At 35.3% G+C, this 23,245-nt stretch overlaps 2 protein-coding genes across 2 annotated transcripts in view; both read left to right on the forward strand.

Moving 5' to 3' along the window:
- Positions 1 to 12,242: 12,242 nt before the first annotated feature.
- Positions 12,243 to 19,181, forward strand: LOC148948493 (uncharacterized). Its single transcript, XM_089093954.1, has 2 exons — positions 12,243 to 12,381; positions 18,479 to 19,181. The coding sequence occupies exon 2, from the start codon at positions 18,479 to 18,481 to the stop codon at positions 19,178 to 19,180; it is 702 nt and encodes a 233-aa protein (XP_088950080.1). The 5' UTR covers positions 12,243 to 12,381; the 3' UTR covers position 19,181.
- A 1,089-nt stretch (positions 19,182 to 20,270) lies between these two features.
- The window catches only part of Son (Son RNA binding protein), a 65,619-nt gene continuing 62,644 nt past the window's right edge, over positions 20,271 to 23,245 (forward strand). The window contains exon 1 of the mRNA XM_089094944.1: positions 20,271 to 20,280. Within this exon, the coding sequence (XP_088951070.1) occupies positions 20,271 to 20,280 (10 nt within the window). The remainder of the gene's footprint in view (positions 20,281 to 23,245) is intronic.

The raw sequence follows: 23,245 nt of genomic DNA on the forward strand, positions 1-23,245 counted from the left end.
TTCCAACAAAATCCTCTGTGTATTCTTGAATTGTTCAAACATTTTGTGAGGGTGCTCAAAACATTATATGAGACGCATCAAAGACTATAACTTCCAGTTGGATTCCATAGATATCACACTTCCACTTGGAAGTCAAAATATCCCAACAGACATACTTTTTTCTTATTTTCGGTTCATTTTTGTGTTTGTAAAGGCAAGAGGGGTATCACTTGGGTAACATAAATTACTACTGTATCCTTTTTCCACTACCATTCTATTGTATGCTCGCTTTTCCTTATTACTAAGGCCAGTTAGACTTTTTGTTAGTGACTTTCTAGAATTTAATAAATTGTCTTGAAGCTTGACTGGTAAAACATGATTAACCAAATGATGTTTCGGAAGTAACCTTTTTTTCAACAAGGAAATCCTTCCATGTGTATTTTGATGAATAACCTCAGAGCATATAGTTTGTACAAAATTTTGGCCTATTTCTTCCACCTTAAGAAATAGCGAGTTGAGAACTTCAGAAGTAAACCAATTGTAGGGATGGATGTCCATATTTTTGTTTAGAAGTATATTTCCTTATAACATGTCTAAAATTGTTTATATTCTTGTAGTCGGGAATATGGGTAGTCCAAGATGCTGCTGAGGTAAATCCTAAGCATCTTAATAAGGCTTCTTTTGTTAGAGAAATAAGGATAGATTTTTGAGCGTCTGTTCCCAGTCTTCATGCTCTGTAAGGTGTTTAGTGTTTTGCTTCAGATCCTTGTTTAATAATTCTAGCAAATATCCAACAGAGACACTAATTCTATCTTCGCCAGATCTCCTTCTAAAACAGATACCTCTTCTGCACTGTTCTTGAGTGTAGTTGGAATAGCTCGATATGTCTCTAAGCTGCTCAATAACTGACTCTTGGTAATTGTGGCTTTTAAAGCTGAAAAGTTTTGAAACAAACCCAGAATTTTCTTTTTCTGAATACTTCATTGAAGCCATGTGTAAATGCCAGTTTTCAGCCCTCATGGCATCCCAAGCAGCCATAGCAGATAATACTGATTCATAAAAAAATACTCCCCATAAGTTAAATTGTGCATCCTTAGAACCACAGTTGCGTTGCCATCTTTTAAAGTTGTGGGGAAAAACCTCTGGGTTTCTGTGATGCATATCAAAATCACTCTTCTGCCAGTTTTGGTCAAGCATAAACAAATGAAGAAGTTCAATATTTACTGCAAACCAAAGTTGTTCCAGACAATAGTCTGTTCTTTGCACATCTTTGACTTCCTGAATGAATTTGTACTCTGTTTTGTTGAAATATCCCAAAGCAACACAAAGTTCTCTTAGACTGGCATCACTGAAAGCCAACATAATTGTTTTTAAAATAGTCCACTGTCAATGGAATGCATCAAGAAATAGCGTAAAACTCAGAGATTTGTTGGTTACCTAAAGAACATTCTTGCTGGGCAAGCTGATATAGTTTTTGATCAAAAGTCAAAAATTTCTGGGCTCCAAAACCATGTTTTTCAACAATCTGCCTGGAAAGCATTTTCATGAACACATTAATATCTGTTGGCAAACCAGGGATAATAAAGTCAATCAAATAGCTAGTGTAGGAGAGTGTTCTATTTTGTATTGTTTGGGTATATCAGTATGATTTTAGTTCCAAAAATAATGACAATTAAAAAGCATAGTGTTTGTAAGGCTAGAGCCTGCATCAACATCTTGTTCTTCATTTTCAGAATCCATATCAAACAAGTCTTTGATTTTCTTAGTGTTTGCGCCTTTTTCAAGTTTTTGTTTATAGTGGTAAGTTTTTCTTAATATTGTGTTCAGCAATTGTTCTGCTGAACACAAAAGTTGCTGCTGGGCATATTCTTCTTAAATACCTTGTCTTCATTGTGGAAAAGGAGATAGACTTGAACAGGCAAGCCCCCTCAAACAATGTAAACTCATAAAATTCTGATGATTCTATTGTTAAAGTTTCAAAACCGCCCTTTGTAGCAAGAAGCTGCTTTCAGCCTTTTGCCTTTCTAGGGGTAGTTCTAACATTTGTCAAAGCCCATATAGCAGGACCCAATTTTTGTTGGTTGGTGTTTTCTGTTTTGTGGATAAAGACTTTCTCTTCCAACTCACATTTGCTTCAAAACTGGGAAAACGCGTAAAGGTGAAAGAACCAGCGTGAAGAAGTTCTGACGAAGGTGTATTTTCATTTATGATTGCATCTCTCAATACCATTTTAGTAATGTTAGCTAAAAAAGTTTTGTTTGGTAGAATTTCCTCCCAAGGTGTTGGATGCATAATATTTACAAGATTACGCAGACGTAGAGGATAAATGCCACCAGAAGAAAGATTTACAAGAAGGTTGAGAAGAATCACCGTGACTACTGTTGACTTTATAAACATCCTTTTATGGGAATTTTTTTTCAAATGGGTCCTCCATTTTAATTTTGCACATACTATCCATGTGTTAAGAGATTTTTTCATCTTATCACTTATATCTTTCAAAGCAGCTTCATTTTTGACATTGCTTAAAATACTGGACAACCTTTCTGCATGGTACTTTGTACTCATAGGGATCACTACTGAAATTAATAAGAAGCCTACATGCCCTTGGAATTATATCCTGCAGGTTAAACTGCACTTGAATCAGATCGTTACTATGCTGGACATCCGGCAATCTGGACATCTTACGAAAATGTGAGGCTAGGAAGAGATTAGTTCAGTAGCTGGGTGTGATCTCTTTGAAAGAATTAAAAAGTGTACTGTCATTGAAATTGTTTTGTGGCTCAACAAACCCTTGGGCCACGCGTCATGCACAGGAAAAGAACTCAGTCTGTTAGTGACTGTGTGGTTAGAACAATAGCAGTCTTTATATCACCATCTAAAAAAAGAAATGTCTTACTGAAACGAACCATTTATTCTTAATCAATACAGGTTGCATAAGGGGGATTATGAAAAAAGAAATACAGAGTAGTTTTCATCGTTTCAAATTTTAATGTCGCTTTTTGATTTCATTAAAAAAAATACATTTCTTAATTTAATTTCGTTGTTGATGATGTCGCAAATTCAAACTCTAGGGATTAATTCGCCCCGATCATTAACATTCCTTGCAAGCACAGAGGTTGAAAGATCTTATTCTAATGCTGTGGCGTTTTACAAACGAAAAAAAAACGAATAAAATTTCTCTGTCATTAGAAACACATATTTAAACAAGAGCTCTGAGACGTGTTATGGAATAGTTTATCTTTTGTACAAAAAAATATAAAATATAAACTTATTAGTCGTTAATCAGGCTCTGTTTTAGTTCGAACCATTAAAAGACTTTACTTCTGCTTGTCTTAAATTTTAATAAATAAAAAAAAATTGACAAAAGAAGTTTTTCAAAGAAAAGTAAAGAGCTAAATTAAACTAAAAAAGAGCTGACATAAAGTCAAATAATTTTACAAACGTAAAATTACCACAAATCACCATCAATAAATAAATGAAACCCAAAATGAACTGAAATTGCAACAAATAACCGAGCTGAACTCAAAATAATCAGGTACTAAGATGAGTTAGGCTGACGACCCCCATGTCTTCTAAAGACGAGAACATAATTTGCACTTTGAGTGACTCGGCCGAATAGTAAACAAAACTCTAAAAAACGGAATTTTGATAACAATATATACATTGAAAGAACTGGCTTTTTAGGTTGAAAAAACTTGAAACTTTTTACAATCAAAAACGAACAAAAATTTGTTAAAAAAACTTTTCGAAAAAGAAGTTTTTCAAAGAAGAGTAAAGGCTATTTTAAACTTAAGATCATCAGATACAAATACCTGTTAAAATTCAAACTCAAAACGATCAGAAATTACTATTAAAGAACAAGGGCGCCCGTAGAAAATTTTCCAGGGGGGGGGGGCAGATACCAGAATAGCGGAGATAAAATAAAACTCAAATAAAATTCTCAAATTTGGAAACCTTTTTTTTCCGCGGGGGGGTATTTTCCAAGAGGGTAATTGCCGGGGGGGGGGGGGTAAGCACCGGCCACCAGACTGATCATGATACCTTTAGACTGGTCATATTTCAAACAGTGAGTGGTACAAAAATATGATTCTGTACTGGTATAGAAAAACCAAGAGTTTCACTATAAAAAAAGAATGATTACTATTTACTATTTTACTAATATTTTTACTAATTACTATTAATTTTACTATTCAATTTAAGCCGTTTATTTGTAATTTATTTAGAATTATATGTTGATTTATTAAAAGATCAATATTTTTAATTCACCAATTCTGGTATCTTGACTAAATTCCCGTTCAGGTTTAAGCTAAAAGTTAAGTTTTATTATTATGAAAGAAAAGCAAGCAAAATTCCCAATAGGATAAGACCTTATAGGATACAACCAATGAAATAGACATATGATGATCATTATTGAGTTAAGCAAAATTAGAATCTTATCCCCTTAACTAGGATTATATTTTAAAAATTAAGGAAAAGAATAAAAAAAAATAGACTTCCGTTTTTAAGCTTGACAAAATATGAACAAAAACCAAGACCAAACTGACTCCTGGTAAGGCACGACGCTGTATATATATAAAACTTTCTTTTTATTAATTCCAAAATGCTGTAAGCTTTATCAAGCTTGTCGCACTATTGCTAGGGCATAAGAATGCCCTTGAGAGTATTTACTCTATACCCTAAATCGGGTTCCGGTCTCCTTTAGATAGAGTAATAATGACGTATATTGAGTTAATCTAAGATCTAAGAATTGAAATAAATTCTGAATTGATTCTAAACAAGTTTCTTAGCAGTTCTTAAGCTAGAATCCCACGTCTAGACACGTGTCTAGCCAGAATCCAATGTCTAGGCAACGACCGTTCACAACTAAAAGTCGATGCTTAGCTAAAACTACAAATTTAGTTTAAAATTGTCATTTCTAGCCAATCAACAGAGCTTATGCGGGCAAAACTTTCAAATATTATAATCCCAATTTTTACTGTCACAAGCTAATGGATGAGACAAGCGAAACAATTGCCTTAGTTTGCTTCATTATTATGTCTAGTGTTGCATATTTGCCTAAAATGAAAAAAATAATTAATGAGAAAACAAAAATTAAATTTCAGTTTACAAATGTAAACAAAAATGATGAAAATAGTGGAACTTTATTCTGATTGGCTGAAATCGAAAATCCTAGACATTGAGTTCTAGAGTCTAGAACTCAATGTCTGGCCAAACGCCTTGTCTAGCGTGTCTAGCTTAGCGCCGAATTTTACTTGTGAACGGTCGGTGCCTAGACATTGAATTCTGGCTAGACACAGGTCTAGACATGGGATTCGAGCTAGACACGCTTGCGCACGCCGCTTTAAAGACAAAACAAAAATAAAAAATTCTTTTTCTTTGATTAGTTGTTGCATTTCTATTTTCTTCCTACTCTGGTCTAAATTCCAGGGGGGCATGCCCCCTTCCTTTGCCTCCCTCCCCCCTGCGGGCGCCCATGTTAAAGAATAAATGAAACCCAAAACGAACAGAAATTAAATAAACAATCATAGCAAAAAAAACATACAACAAGTAATAATACAATTGTATAAACAAATCTCAAAGCGACTTATACTTAAATTGAATATGCAAATCAAGTTTAAAACGAAAAAAAATATTTTGCTATTGAAGTATAAATGAAACCCAAAACAAACATAAATTAAATAAAGAATCAATGCAAACAAACATACAATAGATATTAATATAAATGAATAAATAAATATTAAAACGAGTGAAACTTAAATTGAATATGCAAATCAAGCTTGAAACGAACAAAAATCACTACAGACAAGAGTTTTGGTATCGTTCTTTCAGCGTAAAAGTTTGAAACCTATTGCAGCATTGGCGCTTCACTAAAAACGGATTGTATTACAAATATTATATTCTGTTCTTAATGTTGAAAATAAGCATCAAAATAACAGTAAAATTTTGAACTGATGAGCTTCCATCAATTAATGTCATTATACATAAAATATTCAGTGTAATTTATTAGTTCTTTCTAAAATTGTTCAATACCCCCTAAAATTATCCCCTTTCTTAACTGTAAAAATCTAAAGCCTAATGCGTCATTGGCGGTTCACTGAGAATGAATTATATTACAAATATTTTCTTTTCCAGTTCTTACAGCATTGAAAATGAAAATAAAATTACAGTGAAATAAAATCTTGAACTGACGGATCTTTAAACAACTAATATCATTATATATCAAATATTCAATTTGATTTGGTTATACTTTCCAAGACTGTTCAATACACGTATAGTTTTCATTGAAACGCCATGACGCAGTAGGTTTTAGACTTTTACAGTGAGAGAAGGAGGTGATACCCAAAATCTTGTTTGTAGGAATTTTTGTTCGTTTCAAGCTTAATTTGCATATTTAATTAAAGTTTCACTTGTTTTAAGATTTATTTATTCATTTAAATTAGTATCTATTGTGTTTTTCTTTGCACTGATTCTTTATTTAATTTCTGTTTCTTTCGTATTTCATTTATTTTTCAATCCAAAAATATTTTTTTTCGTTTTAAGCTTGATTTGCATATTCAATTTAAGCATTATTCGCTTTAAAATTTATATTATTACTTGTTGTACGTTTTTTTTGCTATGATTGTTTATTTAATTTCTGTTCGTTTTGGGTTTCATTTATTCTTTAATAGTAATTTCTGGTCGTTTTGAGTTTGAATTTTAACAGATTTTTGTATCTGATGATATGAAGTTTAATATGACCTTTACTTTTCTTTGAAAAACTCCTTTCGGAAAGGTTTTTAATTAATTTCCGTTCGTTTTTGATTGCAAAAAGTTTCAAGTTTTTATACAATACCTTATTTCAAAATCAAACTTTTTTTTCAAAATCAAATGTTCATCAAAGTATCAAAATAACAATATCAAAGAAAAAAAAATGGGTTTGTGTCCACCTCGGAGTTTTATTATTTTAAGTTTGAACTATTTTTTAGCAAAATGGCTATCTCAAAGTTTTTATCGGATGGGTTTGGGGAAAAGGAGGGGGGTAGATGCCTTCTGATATAGTTTGACTCTTAGAGAATTTACTTGTACTGTCCATTTTAACTCTAGCGAACCCTTTCTTGAAGTTCAAGCGAGCATCCCTTCTATAAAAAACCATATATGCAATAAGGGCATAATTTACAACGCCTGTCCTCGGGCCCTGGGGGGTTATTTCGACCTAGGAGTTTTAATATCCGATGTTTGAAACTATTTTTAACAAAATAGCCGCCTCAAAAAATTTTTCGGATGGGTTTAGGGAAGAAAAGGGCGTAGAGGGAGGAGGGGCTAGTTGCCCTCGGATCTCTTTTGACTCTTAAAAATTTAACTAGAACTCTCTATTTCCATTCAAATGAGCCCGATCTAAAGTTTATACGAGCATCTTTTCCATAAGAACCATATATGCCACTAGGGCATAACTTGCAGCGCCTGCCCCCGGGCCCTGGAGGGTTGTGTCGACACCGGAGTTTTGTTGTCTGGCCTTTGAACTATTTTAACAAAATGGCTATATCAAAATGTTTATCGAATGAATTTGACGGAAAAGAAGCGTATGGGGGATAGTTGCCTTTTGATCTCTTTTGAAAAAACTGAACTAGAACTTTCGATTTTCAGTCAGATGAGCCCTCTCTGAAGTTTATGCGAGCATCCCTTCCATAACAGCTATATATGCCCGCCGGATATAACTTACGACACCTACCCTGGGCCCTGAAGGATTTTGTTGCCCCCGGAGTTTTCGTTATATGATCTTTGAACCATTTTTAAAAAAATGGCTCTCTCAAAATTGTTATCGGAAGGGTTTGAGGAAAATAGGGAGGGGGGGGGCTAGTTGCCCTCCGATCTCTTTTGACTCTTAAAAAATGAACGAGAACTTTGAATTTCCAATCATATCAGCCCTCTCAGACGTTTATACGAGCATCCCTTCCATAAGAACCACATATGCCCCCAGAGAATTACTTACAACGCCTGCCCCCGAGTCCTGGGGGGTTGCTTTGACACAGTAGTTTTTCTTACCTGACCTTTGAACTATTTTTAACGATAACAATGGCTATCTAAAAATTTTTATCGGATGGGTTTAGGGAAAAAAGGGTGTGTGGGGGGACCTAGTTGCCCTCGGATATCTTTTGACTCTTAAAAAATGAACTAGAACTTACAATTTCCAATCAAATGAGCCCTCTGAAGTTTGTACGAGCATTTCTTTCATAAGAACCACATACGCCCCCAGGACAACACTTACAACGCCTTCCCCCTGGGCCCTAGGGGGTTGTGTCGACACTGCAGTTTTGTTATTTAATTTTTGAACATTTAAAAAAAATGGCTATCTCGAAATTTGTAGCCGATGAGTTTGGGGGAAAAGGTGTGGGGGGGCTAGTTGCCCTTCAATCTCTTGACTCTTAAAAAGTGAACTAGAACTTTCAATTTCTAATCAAACGAGCCCTCTATGAAGTTTATACGAGCGTCCCTTTCATAAGAACCATACATGCCTTCAGAGCATAACTTAGAACGCCTTCCCCTGGGCCCTGGGGGGTTGTATTGATACTGGAGTTTTTCTTATCCGACTTTTGAACAATTTTTAACAAAATGTGTTCTCAAAATTTTCATCAGATGTGTTTGGAAAAATAAGGGGTGGGGGGGGGCTAGTTGCCCTTGGATATCTTTTGACTTTTAAAAAGTGAACTCGAACTTTCAATTTCCAATCAAATGAGCCCTCTATGAAGTTTAAACGAGCATCTGTTTCATAAGAAGCATATATGCCCCAGGTCATAACCTACAACGCCTTCCCCCGGGCCCTGTGGGGTTGTGTTGACTCGTGAGTTTTTGTTATCTGACTTGAACAATTTTAAATCAAATGAGCCCTCTCTTTAGTTTGTACGAGCATCCTTTCGATAAGAACCATATATTCCCCCAGGGCATAACTTACAACGCCTGTCCTCGGGCCCTGGGGGCCTCTGTCGACCCCGGAGTTTTCGTTATATTGGTATATGAACTATTTTTTAAAAATGGCTATCTCAAAAATCTTATCGGATGGGTTCGAGGAAAAAAGGGAGTGGAAGGGGGGGACTAGGTGCCCTCCGATCTCTCTTTTGACTCTTAAAAAGTGAACTAGAACTTACAATTTCCAATCAAATGAAGTTTATACGAGCATCCCTTCCATAAGAACCATATATGCCCCCATGGCATAACTTTCAACGCCTGCCCCGGGCCTGGGGGGGTTGTGTCGACACCGGAGTTTTTGTTTTATGATCTTTGAACTATTTTTCAACAAGATGGCTATTTCAAAATTTTTATCGGATGCAGTTGGAAAAAAAGGGCACGGGGGGGGGCTGGTTGACCTCCAATATCTTTTGACTCTTAAAAAGTGAACTAGAGCTTTCAATTTCCAATCAAATGAGCCCCTTCTGAAGTTTATATGAGCATTCCTTCCATAAGAACCATATATGCCCCCAGGGCATAACTTATAACGCCTGCGTCAGGATTCTTGGGGGTTGTGTCGACACTGGAGTTTTGTTATGTGATTATGCAATTATTTTTAACAAAATGGCTATCTCATAATTTTTATTGGATGCATTTGGGAAAAAAGGGCGTGGGGAAGGGGGGCTAGTTGCCTTTCGATCACTTTTGACTCTTAAAAAGGGCACTAGGGCTCTCGATTTCCAATCGAATGACCTTTTGAAGTTTATACGACGACCCCTTCCATATGAAGTGCCTCTGGGAAATAAATAATAATAAAACATTGGAGCCGTATGCACTTTACTATAGGCAATGCTATAGCGTTGCCTGTGATTCCAAGCATATAAAGCTCATTAAGTTTATTGTTACCAATCAAAAGTTACGAGCCTGAGAAAATTTGCCTGGTTTTCAAAAAGCGATCCTAACAAAAATAGCACCATCAAATTCAGCGTTTCAGAAAACTCTATTGTGAAGGTTTTGAGCTCCTATCTACAAAAATGAGGATTTTCTTTTTTTTTTTCTCTTTTTTTTCTTTTTTTTTTTTGCAGAAGACCAAAACCAAGGAAGGATGACCAAGGATGCGTGTTTATGTGGGTTTTTTTTTTGTCGTTTTTTTTTTCAGGGTTGATCGTATCGACCCAATTGTCCTATAGGATCCGAAAGGAGCTCATTCGAAGGGAAAATAAAAGTTCTAGTGTCCTTTTAAGTGACCAAAAAGATTGGAGGGCAACTAGCCCCCCTCCCAAGCCCATTTTCTCCCAGCCATCTAATGTAGCATAGTTGGAAGTTCTACTCTATTCTTTGAACAAATGGCTATCTCAAAATTTCAATCAGATGCATTTGGGGAAGCTAGAACGTCTGATTTCCAAGTCTTAGAAATTTGCCTACTTGATAGGTCGAAATTTACTTGAAATATACCTTTTGAAATTTTGACAAAACAACGTTTTACCTTAATTTTCAGTTATTAGTTTCTTTTTCTCTTGTATTAGTTCTGAAAATGCAATTCCTGTTATTTGAGTAGAATTTTAAGCCATAGCAATGAGTTTTTTTTCTAAATTCAGGGAAATGTATTTGCAGATCTTTGAAACCTCATAGATTAGGATTGAGCAAAGTTTTGAAGCTGAAAACAGGTTTATTGTACTTAATTTAAGCAAAGATCTATTTTGAAAGGTTTCACTTCTATAACAAATTTTGTTTAAAGGTCACCTATGGTTAGTGCCCTCTAGAGGGAGAAGGCGTGGAGGTAGGCTCTTCAAAATACTTTTCTGGGACATACGTTAGTCTGTAGACCCGTCACTGAAAGTTTCATTTTCCCAACCTAACCCCTTTCTAAGATTGCAAAAAGTAGGTAAGGCACTAGAACTTCTCATTTCCAATTAAATGAGCCCCCTCCGAAGTTTTTACGACCACACTTTTCATAAAAACATCACGCGCCCCCGGAGCATAACTTACAACCGTTGCCCTGACGTTTGGGGGGGGGTCCCATCTTCAAAGACGTAATTACTGGACCTTTCAACTGTGTTGAAAGGTCCTGAATGAAAATGGCTATCGCAAAGCTCTTATTGGTTGGTTGCCGTTTAATCACTTTTGACTATTAAAAAGGGCACTAGAAGGAGTTTGAGACCTTTACTAGGATTTAACATTTTAAAAATTTAGAAACACCATGGACTAGATACAACTTACGTTATAAAGGACGAACAGAGCACAGGTAAAGCAAATTCCAAACTAACCAGCCTTTGTGTTTGCATTTGCATATTAAATCTTTTCCAAGGACCCCTTTATCGCAAGATATTTTCCCCTTGAGGATATTAGGCTCTGTGGGAGTGTTTACTCTTTTTTTTTAATCTGGTTGACAGCAGTGGCGTAGTTTCGTCGAAATCCTGGGGGTGGGGCAAAATTGGAGCCGATTTTCCCAAATATAGTGAAAATGACAGTGAAAACTGAAAAATCAGCCATATAGTAACAAAAAAGGTAAAGAAATAATAAAGAAAACTGACCGATTTTTGTGGATACTTGAATTGTGCAGACTTATTTAAGTTTTGACAAGATTTTTATAGAAACTAAATTCCATCTGGGGGGGGGGGCAAACAGAGGTCTGTCTCATAGCAAATTACGACTATGGCTAACTTTCTCAGGCTTGTAGCCTTTGAGGGGTAGCTTTAAACCTTTACATGTTTAGAAACACCAGAAAAGTTTTTTTTTTCATATATGTTAAAAAAAATGTGTTTTTTAGAGTTTCCTGCTATTAGCCCAATTCACCCCTTACTCCTTGCATACAGTTTTAAATCTAAGATCCATAAAATTTCTAAAGCCATAGAGCCTAAAAACTGTATAATTATAAATACTGACGCGTCTGCTTTAACTCGAACTGATACATAACTGCTATTGCTGTTAAATGCCTAACAAAGTGCATTTCATTGTCCACATAATCTTCCACGGATGGGGCCATTTCCTGGCCTGACTTTAAAAAGGATCAGAAATTAAATAAAAAACAAGTTTTCAACTGAAAGTATGGAGTCGCGTTGAAACTAAAAATGAACAGAGATTATTTTGTATCTAAGAGGGGCTGTCCCCTCCTCTACCCCTCGCTCGTTACACTACAAAAAAACCACTGGTAAGGAAATTGTTCAAACAATAAAGGATTTCGTAGTTTCAAATCTTTCCAGCTCCAGTCCTTTTATTTGATAAATATAAAAAACTACAATCCCGAAAAATTCCAAAGGGCCCAGAGGCACGTTAACTGGGGGAAAAAAAAAATTACGCTACATATGCATCATTTGCAGGTTACTAAACTAGGCCTAGGCAAAAATAAATAAGAAGTACTGCTCACACGAAGACAACCGATCTCCACATCACCTAATAACAACAACAACAACAGATCTCACTTTGTCAGTGACAGCCAAGTCCCGGGAATCCAGAAATCCCAGCTCCTCCACAAACACGGTAACAATATTTTTTTCAAAATTTGCTTCATAATTTTTATTAGGCTCTTGACCTACTGGGTCATTCATAATTTTATTAAAATCTTCTCTTTTAATTTCATACTAATCTAAATTGTCATTTTTATTATTAGCAATGACCCTCGATAGGCAATCGGGTAGAGATCGGCCGGTAACAATCGTGATGCAGATAAGCTCAATAAATAGACCAATAAAGCGCAATAAATAGGCCATGGCATGAACTTGAAACCTGTATATTGCATTTGAAATTTTCGTCCATATATTACCCTCGCCACTGTGCATATGGGTGTTTTCAACAGATATCACGCACCAAGAGCATGATAAAATAGGTTCTTAGGGAGCACCTCATAAACACGCAAGTGACGTAGACTGAGATAAAGGAATCCTAGTAGTTCTCATTCTCCTAGATTTGCCAAAGCACTTGACAAGGTATGTCATCGTCGACTACAGGCAAAATTAATTGCACTTGGGGTAAGCCAGGAGGTTGTTGAGTGGGTGATGACATTAGATAGAAGGCAGGGCGTAAAGGTGCATGGAAAAAAACGGTTAGGCTTTTTACTCAGAAAGTACTGAAGTGGAAAGTGGAGTCCCACAGGAAACGATCCTTCGTCCAACATTATTTAATATCTATATCAATGATGCCCCACTATCTATCAAAAATAAAATGAACCTGTATGCCGGTGATTAAAAAATCATGAGCCCTGCAAAAACAGCCTAAGAGCGATCCTTATTACAAGCTGACGTAGACAAACTCTCAGATTGGGCAAAACTCTGGAGCTAAGAATTCAACATTAAGAAATGCAGGACAATTCACTTTGGCAGAAAGAATGTGAGGGGTCAGTATCACATGTATGGAATAGATGGTGTTTGGCAGATGATTGATTCCTCCCATGCTGAAAGGGACCTGGGTATACTCGTGGATGGATGAAGAATTGAAGTTTGATCCACATGCTCAGTCAGTTACCTGCAAAGTGCTCCAGACCCTGGGAATTGTAAAAAGAACGTTCCACAGTAGGTCACCAAAGCTGATGTCAAAGGTATACAAAGGACTTGTTTGACCAAAACTGGAATTTGGTATGTGTGTGGCAACCCCATTAAATAAAGGCGACAAGAAAAACTAGAGTGTCCAAAGGCGAGCAACTAAATCAATAAGGGGTTGTAATAGCCAGGACTACTCATCCCGCCTGAAGAAGTTACAGATTACTGCTCTCTCCTATCGACGGAAGTGTGAGGAAGTCATCATGGTGTACAAAAGGCTGCACACTCAGTCCTTGCAACAAAATATAATAGAACCTGACCAGTCAACAAGAACTAGAGGACACACCATGAAGCTGTACTGCAAACGAGCCAACACCAGACTACGGAACAACTTCTTCTCGAATAGAGTCGTGGGGCTCTGGGACTCCGTAAGCGAAGAAGCAGTCTCAGCCCCTAGTGTGGAGGCCTTCAAGGGAGCTGTGGAAAAAGGCTGGTCGTCCAAGCCATGGTTTCAAGAATGTGATGCAGCCGACGCGTTGGCTCAACATCTTCATTATGCAGCACCTACAGGACATCTTTGCAGCACCAAGCCGCCTGAGGCCAACATAGGTACACACGCTCCTCCTCCATTCCAATCTATTAAAAGCCTCCCTTTCAAACCCTCCCAAGAAGTTCTCACTTCCCTTAAATTGTTCCTTACAATATCCAACTACCCCATTCAGGGACGACCTGCTTTTCGTTTGGCCCTTGTAAATAGCTCAGTTTTACTGCTTCTTAGTGTTATGTTGAGTATGTCAATAAATATGTCTATGTCTATAATTTATCTCAAACGTATTATTAATGATGTAATAGATAAATGGTTTAAAGTAGGTGCTGTATTTTTAGATCTGAAGAAAAGTTTTGATATTTAAGAGCATGAACTTTTATTTACAAAAGTTTGTGTTGTGTGGTCTGAGAGGCAAATGTCGAATTTTTTCAGAAATATCCTAGTAATTGTTACCAGTATTTTCAATTAAATGATTCTTCTTGAAAAAAAAAGAAAAAAAAAGGTTGAAATAAGGGTCTCTAAAGGATAAGTCCTTGGTTCTATTTTATTTGGGACATTCATTAATAGTTTACGAAATTGTTGGAATAAATTTTGTTATAGAATACATAAACTGATGGTAAATCTGATTGATGATAGAGCTTCATTATTTGCCAATGAGGCAACAACCATTAGTACAACTAAGTCAGCTGCTGGAAAAGACTTTGAATGTATTCATGGGCGCCCATATGGGGGGTGGCTCCCACCCCCCCTGGCTGAATGATGCTGCCTTAATTTTATATTTTGTTCTGAGATTTCTATTATATAGCATTAAAAGTGCCAATTAGATGAGGTTAGCCCCTCCCCCTGGAATTCAGCTTATGGGCGCCCATGAATGTATTGTATATTAGCTGAGATAAATAAACTAAGGATTAAAATAACTAAGTCTAGTTTTATTAATTTGTCACATTCACCTGATTTTCACCCATGAATTAAGGAATTAAATGAATCTATTGGATTTATAAAATGGGAAATGCCTTGGGATAGTAATTAATGAAATTTTGTCTTTTAAGTGATATATAGCTTTAATTAGTAAAATCCTGGCAAAAAAAAATCTAGGTATGATGAAGAAACTCCAACATTTTCCCCCTAAATCTATTCTCTGCCTTCCCTATTTTTCTCATATTCACCCATATGTACCTTACTGTTCAAGTATTTGGTTATTTACTCTTCCATCTATTCTTAAATCAATAAGAGTTTTACAAAATTATTCAACAAGGATTTTGGCAGAGGTTTCTCCTCGTCAGTCTATCCGGAAAATTTTGCTGGCTTTGGGCCTTTGGGAATTTTATCCACAGCGATTTGTTTTGGATTGCAGCAGGATGTTTGACCTTGATATTTCAGTGATTTATTATGTGTTGGGTCTACTGTTTACTCCTACCATACAGAGCGCACTGTTGACTACCTTGTATCTAGACCCATTTTTTCCCGTTCTTAATCTACTACTTGCATAAAGATAGTAGAAAATGGAATAGTTTAAAAAACATTATGTTAAGACTTTTGATCATCAACATTTACTTAGAAAATTTATTAAGAATGTAGAATTTGAATTGTATTTCTTGTTTATTTATGTATTTTTTTTATGGATAATTTGGATTTTATATAGTTTCTGGAAGTAAAAAAATGTTTTTAAAGATTTGTTTTGTTTGTTTTTATTTGTTGATTAATTACTCAGTGATAGTGACAAATTATTTGTCTTTTTTCCCCTTTTTCTTTCATTTATTTGTTTCCTCTATCTACCCTACTGACAAGCATTTCTTTTTAGGGGAGATATTAAAATATCTTTTTATATTATTTATGAAAAAATAACTAGATGAATCATGCAGTTGGATTCATCAAAAAGTTTTTTGTTTGAACTAAGCTCAAAAATGGTAGGGTAATGAGCTAAGCAGAAGAAAGGAAGGAGGATTTCTAACTTGTATTTTCTTATTAAATGAGCATTTCAATGATGTATGTAAAAAATTGTTCCACTTTAAGGCTTCCGTATCGAGACTGCAGTCTCTGCTGAGATTAATGCAGTTCAGGTGCCCAAACTCTTGTACAGTGACTAACTCTCTCCATTTATTCATATTTTCAAAAATACCTATGCTTTTAAGAATTTTTTCCCTCACTATTTCTTAATTTATACCTCAAACACAAGCTCTATTGGTATGCTGAATTAGTTAAATATTTGTTCATTAAAATTTTACTTACTTGATATATATTTAGACTGGAGCTCTTATGTGCAAACGGAGTGTTAAGACCATGTGTCAAAACGCTAAAATTGACTAACTCACTGACAATCAAAATGGAAACTGTGTACACACTGGGGCTTAAAATCAATTATCAAAGCGTTTGGTGATTATCAAAAGCGTGTGGTGATTATCAAAGCACTCTCTTCATAGCAAATGTATAACTCAGTATATTCACATTTCACCATTTCAAATTTTTCTGTCAATGCAGATAAGAGCAGCAATCTTTTTTTCCTTGGAGCCCTTGAATTTTGCAGAGTCTTTTATTATGGCATCTTTGGCCAGATTCTGCACAAGGACCACAATCTCAGTGTACATCTTCCTGGCTCTGTAGAACTTGTACTGCAAACTCATTCTGAAATCACATACCCATCTGAAAAAACAAGACATCCTAAAATTAGAAACTGTCAGGGCTCGGAATTAGTCCCTAAAAGTCCCTTTTTTGGCTGAAGTTCCTTCCAAGTCCTTTTTATGCAGAAAGTCCCTAAACTCCCCCAAAAGTCCTTAAAATTCCCTATTTTGGACCATGTATATTTGAAACTGAAACATGATATATTTGAAACCCTCTAGATAATATAGCTTCTCCACAAATCCGGTTGTACTGAGCTCTTGTTTTCGATGTTGCAGTTCAGAAAGAAGCAACAAAACAGTGGGAACATTATCTTTGGCCAATATATCTATTAACTGTTGTAAACATAGGCTGCTAATAAAAGCACAAAAGGGGGCTCTTTGTTGGGTGGGAGGGTTGGGTCACATTCTGGTACTGTTCAAAGATAGAGAGTAACATTGGCCTATGGGGTGGGTGGGATGGATTGGCCATATCGTGGTAACGTTCAAGGATATATAATTTCCCGTAGCCTCACAAAATGAACCAGACCAGTATATATTTGTTTGAATGAACTTGTATTTCAATGAGAGAAAACAAATAAATGAGAGAAAAAGAGGAAAAAAAGACAAATAATTTGTCACTATCACTGAGTAATTAATCAACAAATAAAAACAAACAAAACAGATCTTTAAAAACATTTTTTTTGTACTTCCAGAAACTATATAATATCCAAATTATCCATAAAAAAAATACACAAATAAACAAGAAATACAATTCAAATTCTACATTCTTAATAAATTTTCTAAGTAAATGTTGATCATCAAAAGTCTTAACATAATCTTTTTTAAACTATTCCATTTTCTACTATCTTTTAGTAAATGAATAAATCTCTTATCTAGTTCAGTGTGGTCAAAATACCAAGACTATCTGGAGATCAAGGCAAAAGAACAAGCTGTTGAACGAAGCGTCCAAGAGACAGAAAGGGAGTTGAACCTAGTTGATATCTCTAGAAAAAAGAAGCTTGATAGACTTGAGGAGTCATTGCAAGAAAAGCGGGCCTTTGAAAAACAAAATCGAACCATTGTTGATGCCCTCTTGAAAGAGGTCACCGATTGCTTACAGAGAGCGGTTGCCTCCAAGGAAATCAGGGACATCGCCTCAGCAATAACCTACTAGAGAATGCCATGAAAACGCGAGTACACGAAAAAAAACGAAACAGATAAAAAACAGCGGGCTGAAAAGAACATAAAAAAGAAGAATTAGGACCTCATAAGCAAATTTACCAATCTCTCAAAGAAGTCAAATGGGTTAGCTTGCAAGCTGAACTCTTGTGGAATGTTTTTTCTTGTTTCTAGTCTTGAAGTTACTTCTCTTTTTTTTTGTTTTAAATAAACTCAATTGAAAATAAAAAAAAAGAAAAAAGTAAAGACAAAGACAGTTGACCCATCTCCAGGGAAAAGGAAAATGAGTTCCTTCCGAGGCTCATGAATATGATGATTTTTAAGGTAATTAGACGCTGATTCATAAGTAAAGGAGTGTTTTAACCATGAATGGTAATCAAAATATCTTCCAACTTTTGGTCCCTTTTTTTCACCCCTAAAAGTCCCTTGACAGGTCGTCAAGTCTCTTTTCTAATGAATAGGAATCATTCCAAACCCTGAACTGTCCTGTATAGACAGAAAAATACTTGGCATATGAATTACGATTGATTTCTGTCTTCTTCTTCTTTGTATAAAATTATGAAATGTTAGTCAAACTTATAAGATTGGAAGCCAAAGCTGGTTTGTAGAGAAAACTTGAAAATGCTGTCTAAGGAATCAGTTGAAATATTGTTGCTTAAAAATTTTTAGTCAATCATGGGGTGGAGAGGTATTCTCCTTGTGTACCAAAACAATGTTTATAGAAACGACCCTAGATTTACTGCCTTAGAGTTTTTGTTGAATATGATTTATTTTTCTAGATGGAATCTGACTTAATCTTACAAGATTTATTTCAAAACATCTCCAAAAGCAGCATTGCAGAAAAAGAAGGCTCAAAAAGTCCTTCTGTGTCCAAGAAAAGCTCAAAGAGAAAGAAGAAAAGAGACATAATTTGTGAGGATTCTTGTTCTTCTGAAAAAGGACTGGAGGACATGAAGAAGTCAAAGAAGAAAAAACAGTGTAAAAACAAGTCAAATAATGATAGCAATCCAGACAGCGACTTTAAATTGAAAAAGAAAAAAAGTAAAAAGAGTAAAAGATCACTCAGAAGCAGATCCAGGAGTGATGATGAAAGTAATGAAAGTCATAATTGTGAATTTAAACACAAAGTTATTAAAGGCAAAGAAGATTTTGTAGTGAAGGATCAGTCATCAGTGATTCAGGTAAAAGATGAAGCTAATCGGTTAGATGTGAAGGAACTAGATTCGACTATGATTGACATACCTCTGCCACGTGGTGTTGCAACGTCTTTAATAAATACAATTCCCTTACCATCTAGTTGTAACTCAGTTCTAAAAGAAGAAAAGACAAAAACTGTAGAAGATGATAGAAGGACTCTACAAAGTCTGTCTGTATCACAGAAGAGCATAGATGATGTAAATATTGCAGATGCTTTTGGAGTACTCCTTAGTAAGGTTATTGAAGAAGTGGATGCAGATAACAGATTAAAACAAAAATATTAACGTGTCGTTATAATGTAATTTATTATTTAAATGCTTGTTTCAAATAATATTTTTGGTATATCAGGCTGCACACTCTTCTCTTCCATCATTTTTTTTTTTTTTTTTTTTTTTTCATAAAACAGGAGTACGTTATACAAAAAGAACACCTTTGATGGTCTTACCGTTTTTTGTTTTTTTTGTTTTGTTTTTTTTTGTTTACACACATGTGTGGGTGTATATGTATGTATGTTTGTATGTGTATGTGTGTGTGTATGTGTGTGTGTGTATGTTTGTGTATGTGTGTGTGTGTGTTTGTGTGTGTGTGTCGTGTGTGTGTATGTGTGTGTAAGTGTTTGTGTGTGTGTCTATGTGTGTGTGTGTGTGTATGTGTGTGTGTGTGTGTTTGTGTGTGTGTGTCTGTATGTGTGTTTGTTTGTATGTGTTTTTGTGTTTCGATTTGTATTTGTACGTGTGTGTGGGTGTGTGTGTGTTTGTTTTTTTATATGTTTTTGTTTATGTATTTTTGTGTGTGTGTGTGTGTGTGTTTGTATGTGTTTATTTGTATGTTTTTGTGTATGTGTATTTGTGAATGTGTCTGTGTGAATGTCTGTGTGTGTGTTTGTGTGTTTGTATTTTTGTGTTTTTGTGTGTGTGTGTGTGTTTGTATGTGTGAGTGTGTGTTTGTGTTTATCTATTTTTGTGTGTGTGTTTGTATGTGTGTATATGTGTATTTGTGTATGTTTTTCTTTGTGTATGTGTGTGTATATGTCTAGGGGTGCGTATGTATGTGTCTGAAAGTTAGAGCGTGTTTGTGGGTGTGTGTGTGTGTGATTTAGTTTGGGTGTGTGTTTGGGTGTGTGTGTTTGTGTTTTTGTGTATGTGTGTGTTTTTATATGTGTGTGTATGTGTGTGTGTGTTTCTTTGTGTGTTTTTCTTTGTTTGTATTTGTATGTGTTTTTATGTGTGTGTGTATTTGTGTGTGTCTGTGTGTATATGTGTGTAAGTGTGTCTGTGTGTATGTGTATGTGTATGTATATATGTTTGTATATGTGTATGTGTTTATTTTTGTGTGTGTGTGTCTTTATGTGTGTATGTGTCTGTATATGTGAGTATGTATTTGTGTATGTTTGTGTGTATATTTGTGTGTGTTTGTGTGTCTTTTTTTGTTTTTGTGTGTTTTTGTGTGTTTGTTTTTGTGTGTTTTTTTTTTTCTGTGTGTGTGTTTGTCTGTCTGTGTTTTTCTGTCTGTGTCTGTGTGTGTTTATGTGCGTGTGTATATGTGTGTGTGTATGTTTGTGTATGTGTTTTTTTGTATATCTGTGTATGTTATGTGTATTTGTGTGTATTTGTGTGTGTGTGTGTTTGTGTTTGTGTGTGTGTGTGTGTTTCTTTGTGTTTATGTGTTTATATGTATATACTTATCTATGTGTGTGTGTGTATGTGTGTGTGTATATGTGTGTATGTGTGTATTTGTGTGTTTATGTGTATGTATGTGTATGTGTATATGTATTTATATGTGTGTGTGTGTGCATGTGTTTGTATTTATGTGTGTGTGTGTCTTTGTGTGTGTGTCTGTGATTGTGTGTGTGAGTGTTTGTCTGATTTTGTGATTAAGTGTTTTATTGAGTTTGTTTTTCTTTGTCTGTTTATGTGTGTTTTTTTTTGTGTTTGTGTTTCTGTGTGTGTGTTTGTCTTTGTGTGTGTTTGTTTGTGTGTTTGTTTGTCTGTGTGTGTATGTGTGTGTATGTGTGTGTGTGTGTGTGTATATGTGTGTGTATGTGTGTGTGTTTCTATGTGTGTTTATGTCTATGTGTGTTTGTGTGTATTTGCGTGTTTGTATCTGTGTGTGTGTTTGTGTTTGTTTATGTTTATGTACGTACGTGTATGTTTATGTATGTGTGTGTGTGTGTGTGTATATGTATGTGTGTGTGTATGTGTGTGTATGTGTCTGTTTGAGAGTGTGTCTATGTTTGTGTGTGTGTCTGTTTATGTGTGTGTGTGTGTATATTTCTGTGTGTGTGTCTATGTGTGTTTTTGTATGTGTGTCTGTGTGTGTGTGTGTATTTATGCGTGTGTGTTTATTTGTGTATATATGTATATTTGTGTATGTATGGATGTGTGCGTTTGTGGGTGTATGTGTGTGTGTTTGTGTATGCGCGTTTATGTATGTTTGTGTGTATGTGTTTGTGTTTTTGTATGTGTGTTTGTGTGTGTGTTTGTGTGTTTGTTTTTGTTTTTGTGTCTCTGTGTTTGTGTGTGTGTATGTGTGTGTGTGTGTATGTGTGTGTGTGTGTGTATGTGGGTGTTTGTTTGTTTGTTTGTGTGTGTGTGTGTTTGTGTGTGTCTGTGTGTTTTTTTTTGTTTTGGTCTTTTTTTTTTTGGTGTTTTGTGTTGTTGTGTGGGTGTGTTTGTTTGTTTGTGTGTGGGTTTTTGTGGTTGTGTGTGTGTTTCGTTGTCTGTCTCAGTGTTTGTGTATGTACGTGGGTGTGTCTATATGTGTGTGTGTATGTGTATTTGTGTGTATTTGTCTGTATGTGTGTCTGTGTGTGTGTGTGTGTATGTATGTATGTGTGTGTGTGAATTTATCTGTTTGTGTGTGTGTGTGCGTATGTGTGTATGTGGAAGTGTGTGTGTGTGTGTGTGTGTGTGTGTAAGTGAGACAGTGTGTGTGTTTGTGTGTGTATTTTTGTGGATGTATATGTGTGTTTATTTTTTTGTTTTTTTTTGTGTGGCTTTGTGTGTGTGTGTGTGTGTTTGTGTGTGTGTGTTTGTGTGTGTGTTTGTGTGTGTATGTGTTTGTATGTGTGTGTTTTTGTGTATGTGTATGTGTGTTTGTATGTGTGTATGTGTAAGTATGTGTGTATGTATGTGTTTGTGTATGTGTATGTGTGTGTGTTTATTTATTTATGTGTGTGTATATTTGTGTGTGTATTTGTGTGTGTCTTTGTATGTGTGTGTGTGTGTGTTTATATGTGTGTGTGTTTGTGAATATGTGTGTGAGTATGTGTATGTGTTTGTGTATCTGTGTGTGTTTATGTGCATGTTTATTTAAGTGTATGTGTGTGTGTGTGTATTATTATGTTTGTATGTTTGTGTGTGTGTGTGTATGTGTGTATGTGTGTAACTGTGTGTATGAGTAAGTTTCAGTGAGAGGGAGAGAGAGTGAGTGTGTGTGTGAGTGTGTATTTGTGTATGTATGTGTGTGTGTGTGTGTATGCTTGTGTGTGTATGTGTCTTTGTATGTGTGTTTGTGTGTATGTGTATGTGTGTGTGTGTATGTGTGTGTGTTTGAATATAAAAGATTGAAAAAAAAATATTAAATTTGAGATAAAATATAATTTATTATTTAAATGCTTGTGTCAAATAATCTTTTTGGGATATCAGGATGCACACTCTTCTCTTCCATAATTTTTTTTTTCATAAAACATGAGTCAGTTATACAAAAATAACACATTTGATGGTCTTACCGTTTTTGTGTATTTTGTTGTGTTTTTTTTTTGTGTACACACATGTGTGTATGTGTTTGTGTGTGTATGTGTGGGTATTTAGGGATATGTGTGTAGGTGTGTGTGTGTGTTTGTTTAGGTGTATGTGTGTGTGTATATGTGTGTGTGTATGTGTTTCTGTGTTTGTGTGTGTATGTGTGGTTGTGTGTGTTTGTATGTGTGTGTGTTTATGTGTGTGTGTGTGAATATAACATATTAAAACAAAAATATTAACGTGGCGTGATAAGTTCAGTTATTATTTAAATGGTTGTGTCAAATAATCTTTTTGGGATATCAGGCTGCACAATCTTCTCTTCCATAATTTTTTTTTTTTTTTTTTCTCATAAAACATGAGTCAGTTATACAAAAATAACACCTTTGTTGGTCTTATCGTTTTTGTTTATTTTGTTGTGTTTTTTTTTGTTTACACACATGTGTGTGTGTGTGTGTGTATGTGTGTATGTGGGTTGTGGTATTGCTCTATGGGTGGGTGTATGTGTGAGTTTGGATGAGTGTGTGACATTGTGTGTGTGTGTGTATGTGTGTGTGTGTGTGCTTGTTTTTATGTTTGTGTGTGTGTATATGTGTGTGTGTATGTGTG

The sequence above is a fragment of the Artemia sp. Qi Xiang Cuo genome, chromosome 9 (assembly GCF_049724085.1).
Source record: "Artemia sp. Qi Xiang Cuo chromosome 9, ASM4972408v1, whole genome shotgun sequence".
Classification (NCBI taxonomy): Eukaryota; Metazoa; Arthropoda; class Branchiopoda; order Anostraca; family Artemiidae; genus Artemia; species Artemia sp. Qi Xiang Cuo.

What these genes read in the sequence shown, in the direction of transcription:
- LOC148948493 (XM_089093954.1), top strand. Translation starts at nt 18,479, where the DNA reads ATGGAATCTGACTTAATCTTACAAGATTTATTTCAAAACATCTCCAAA.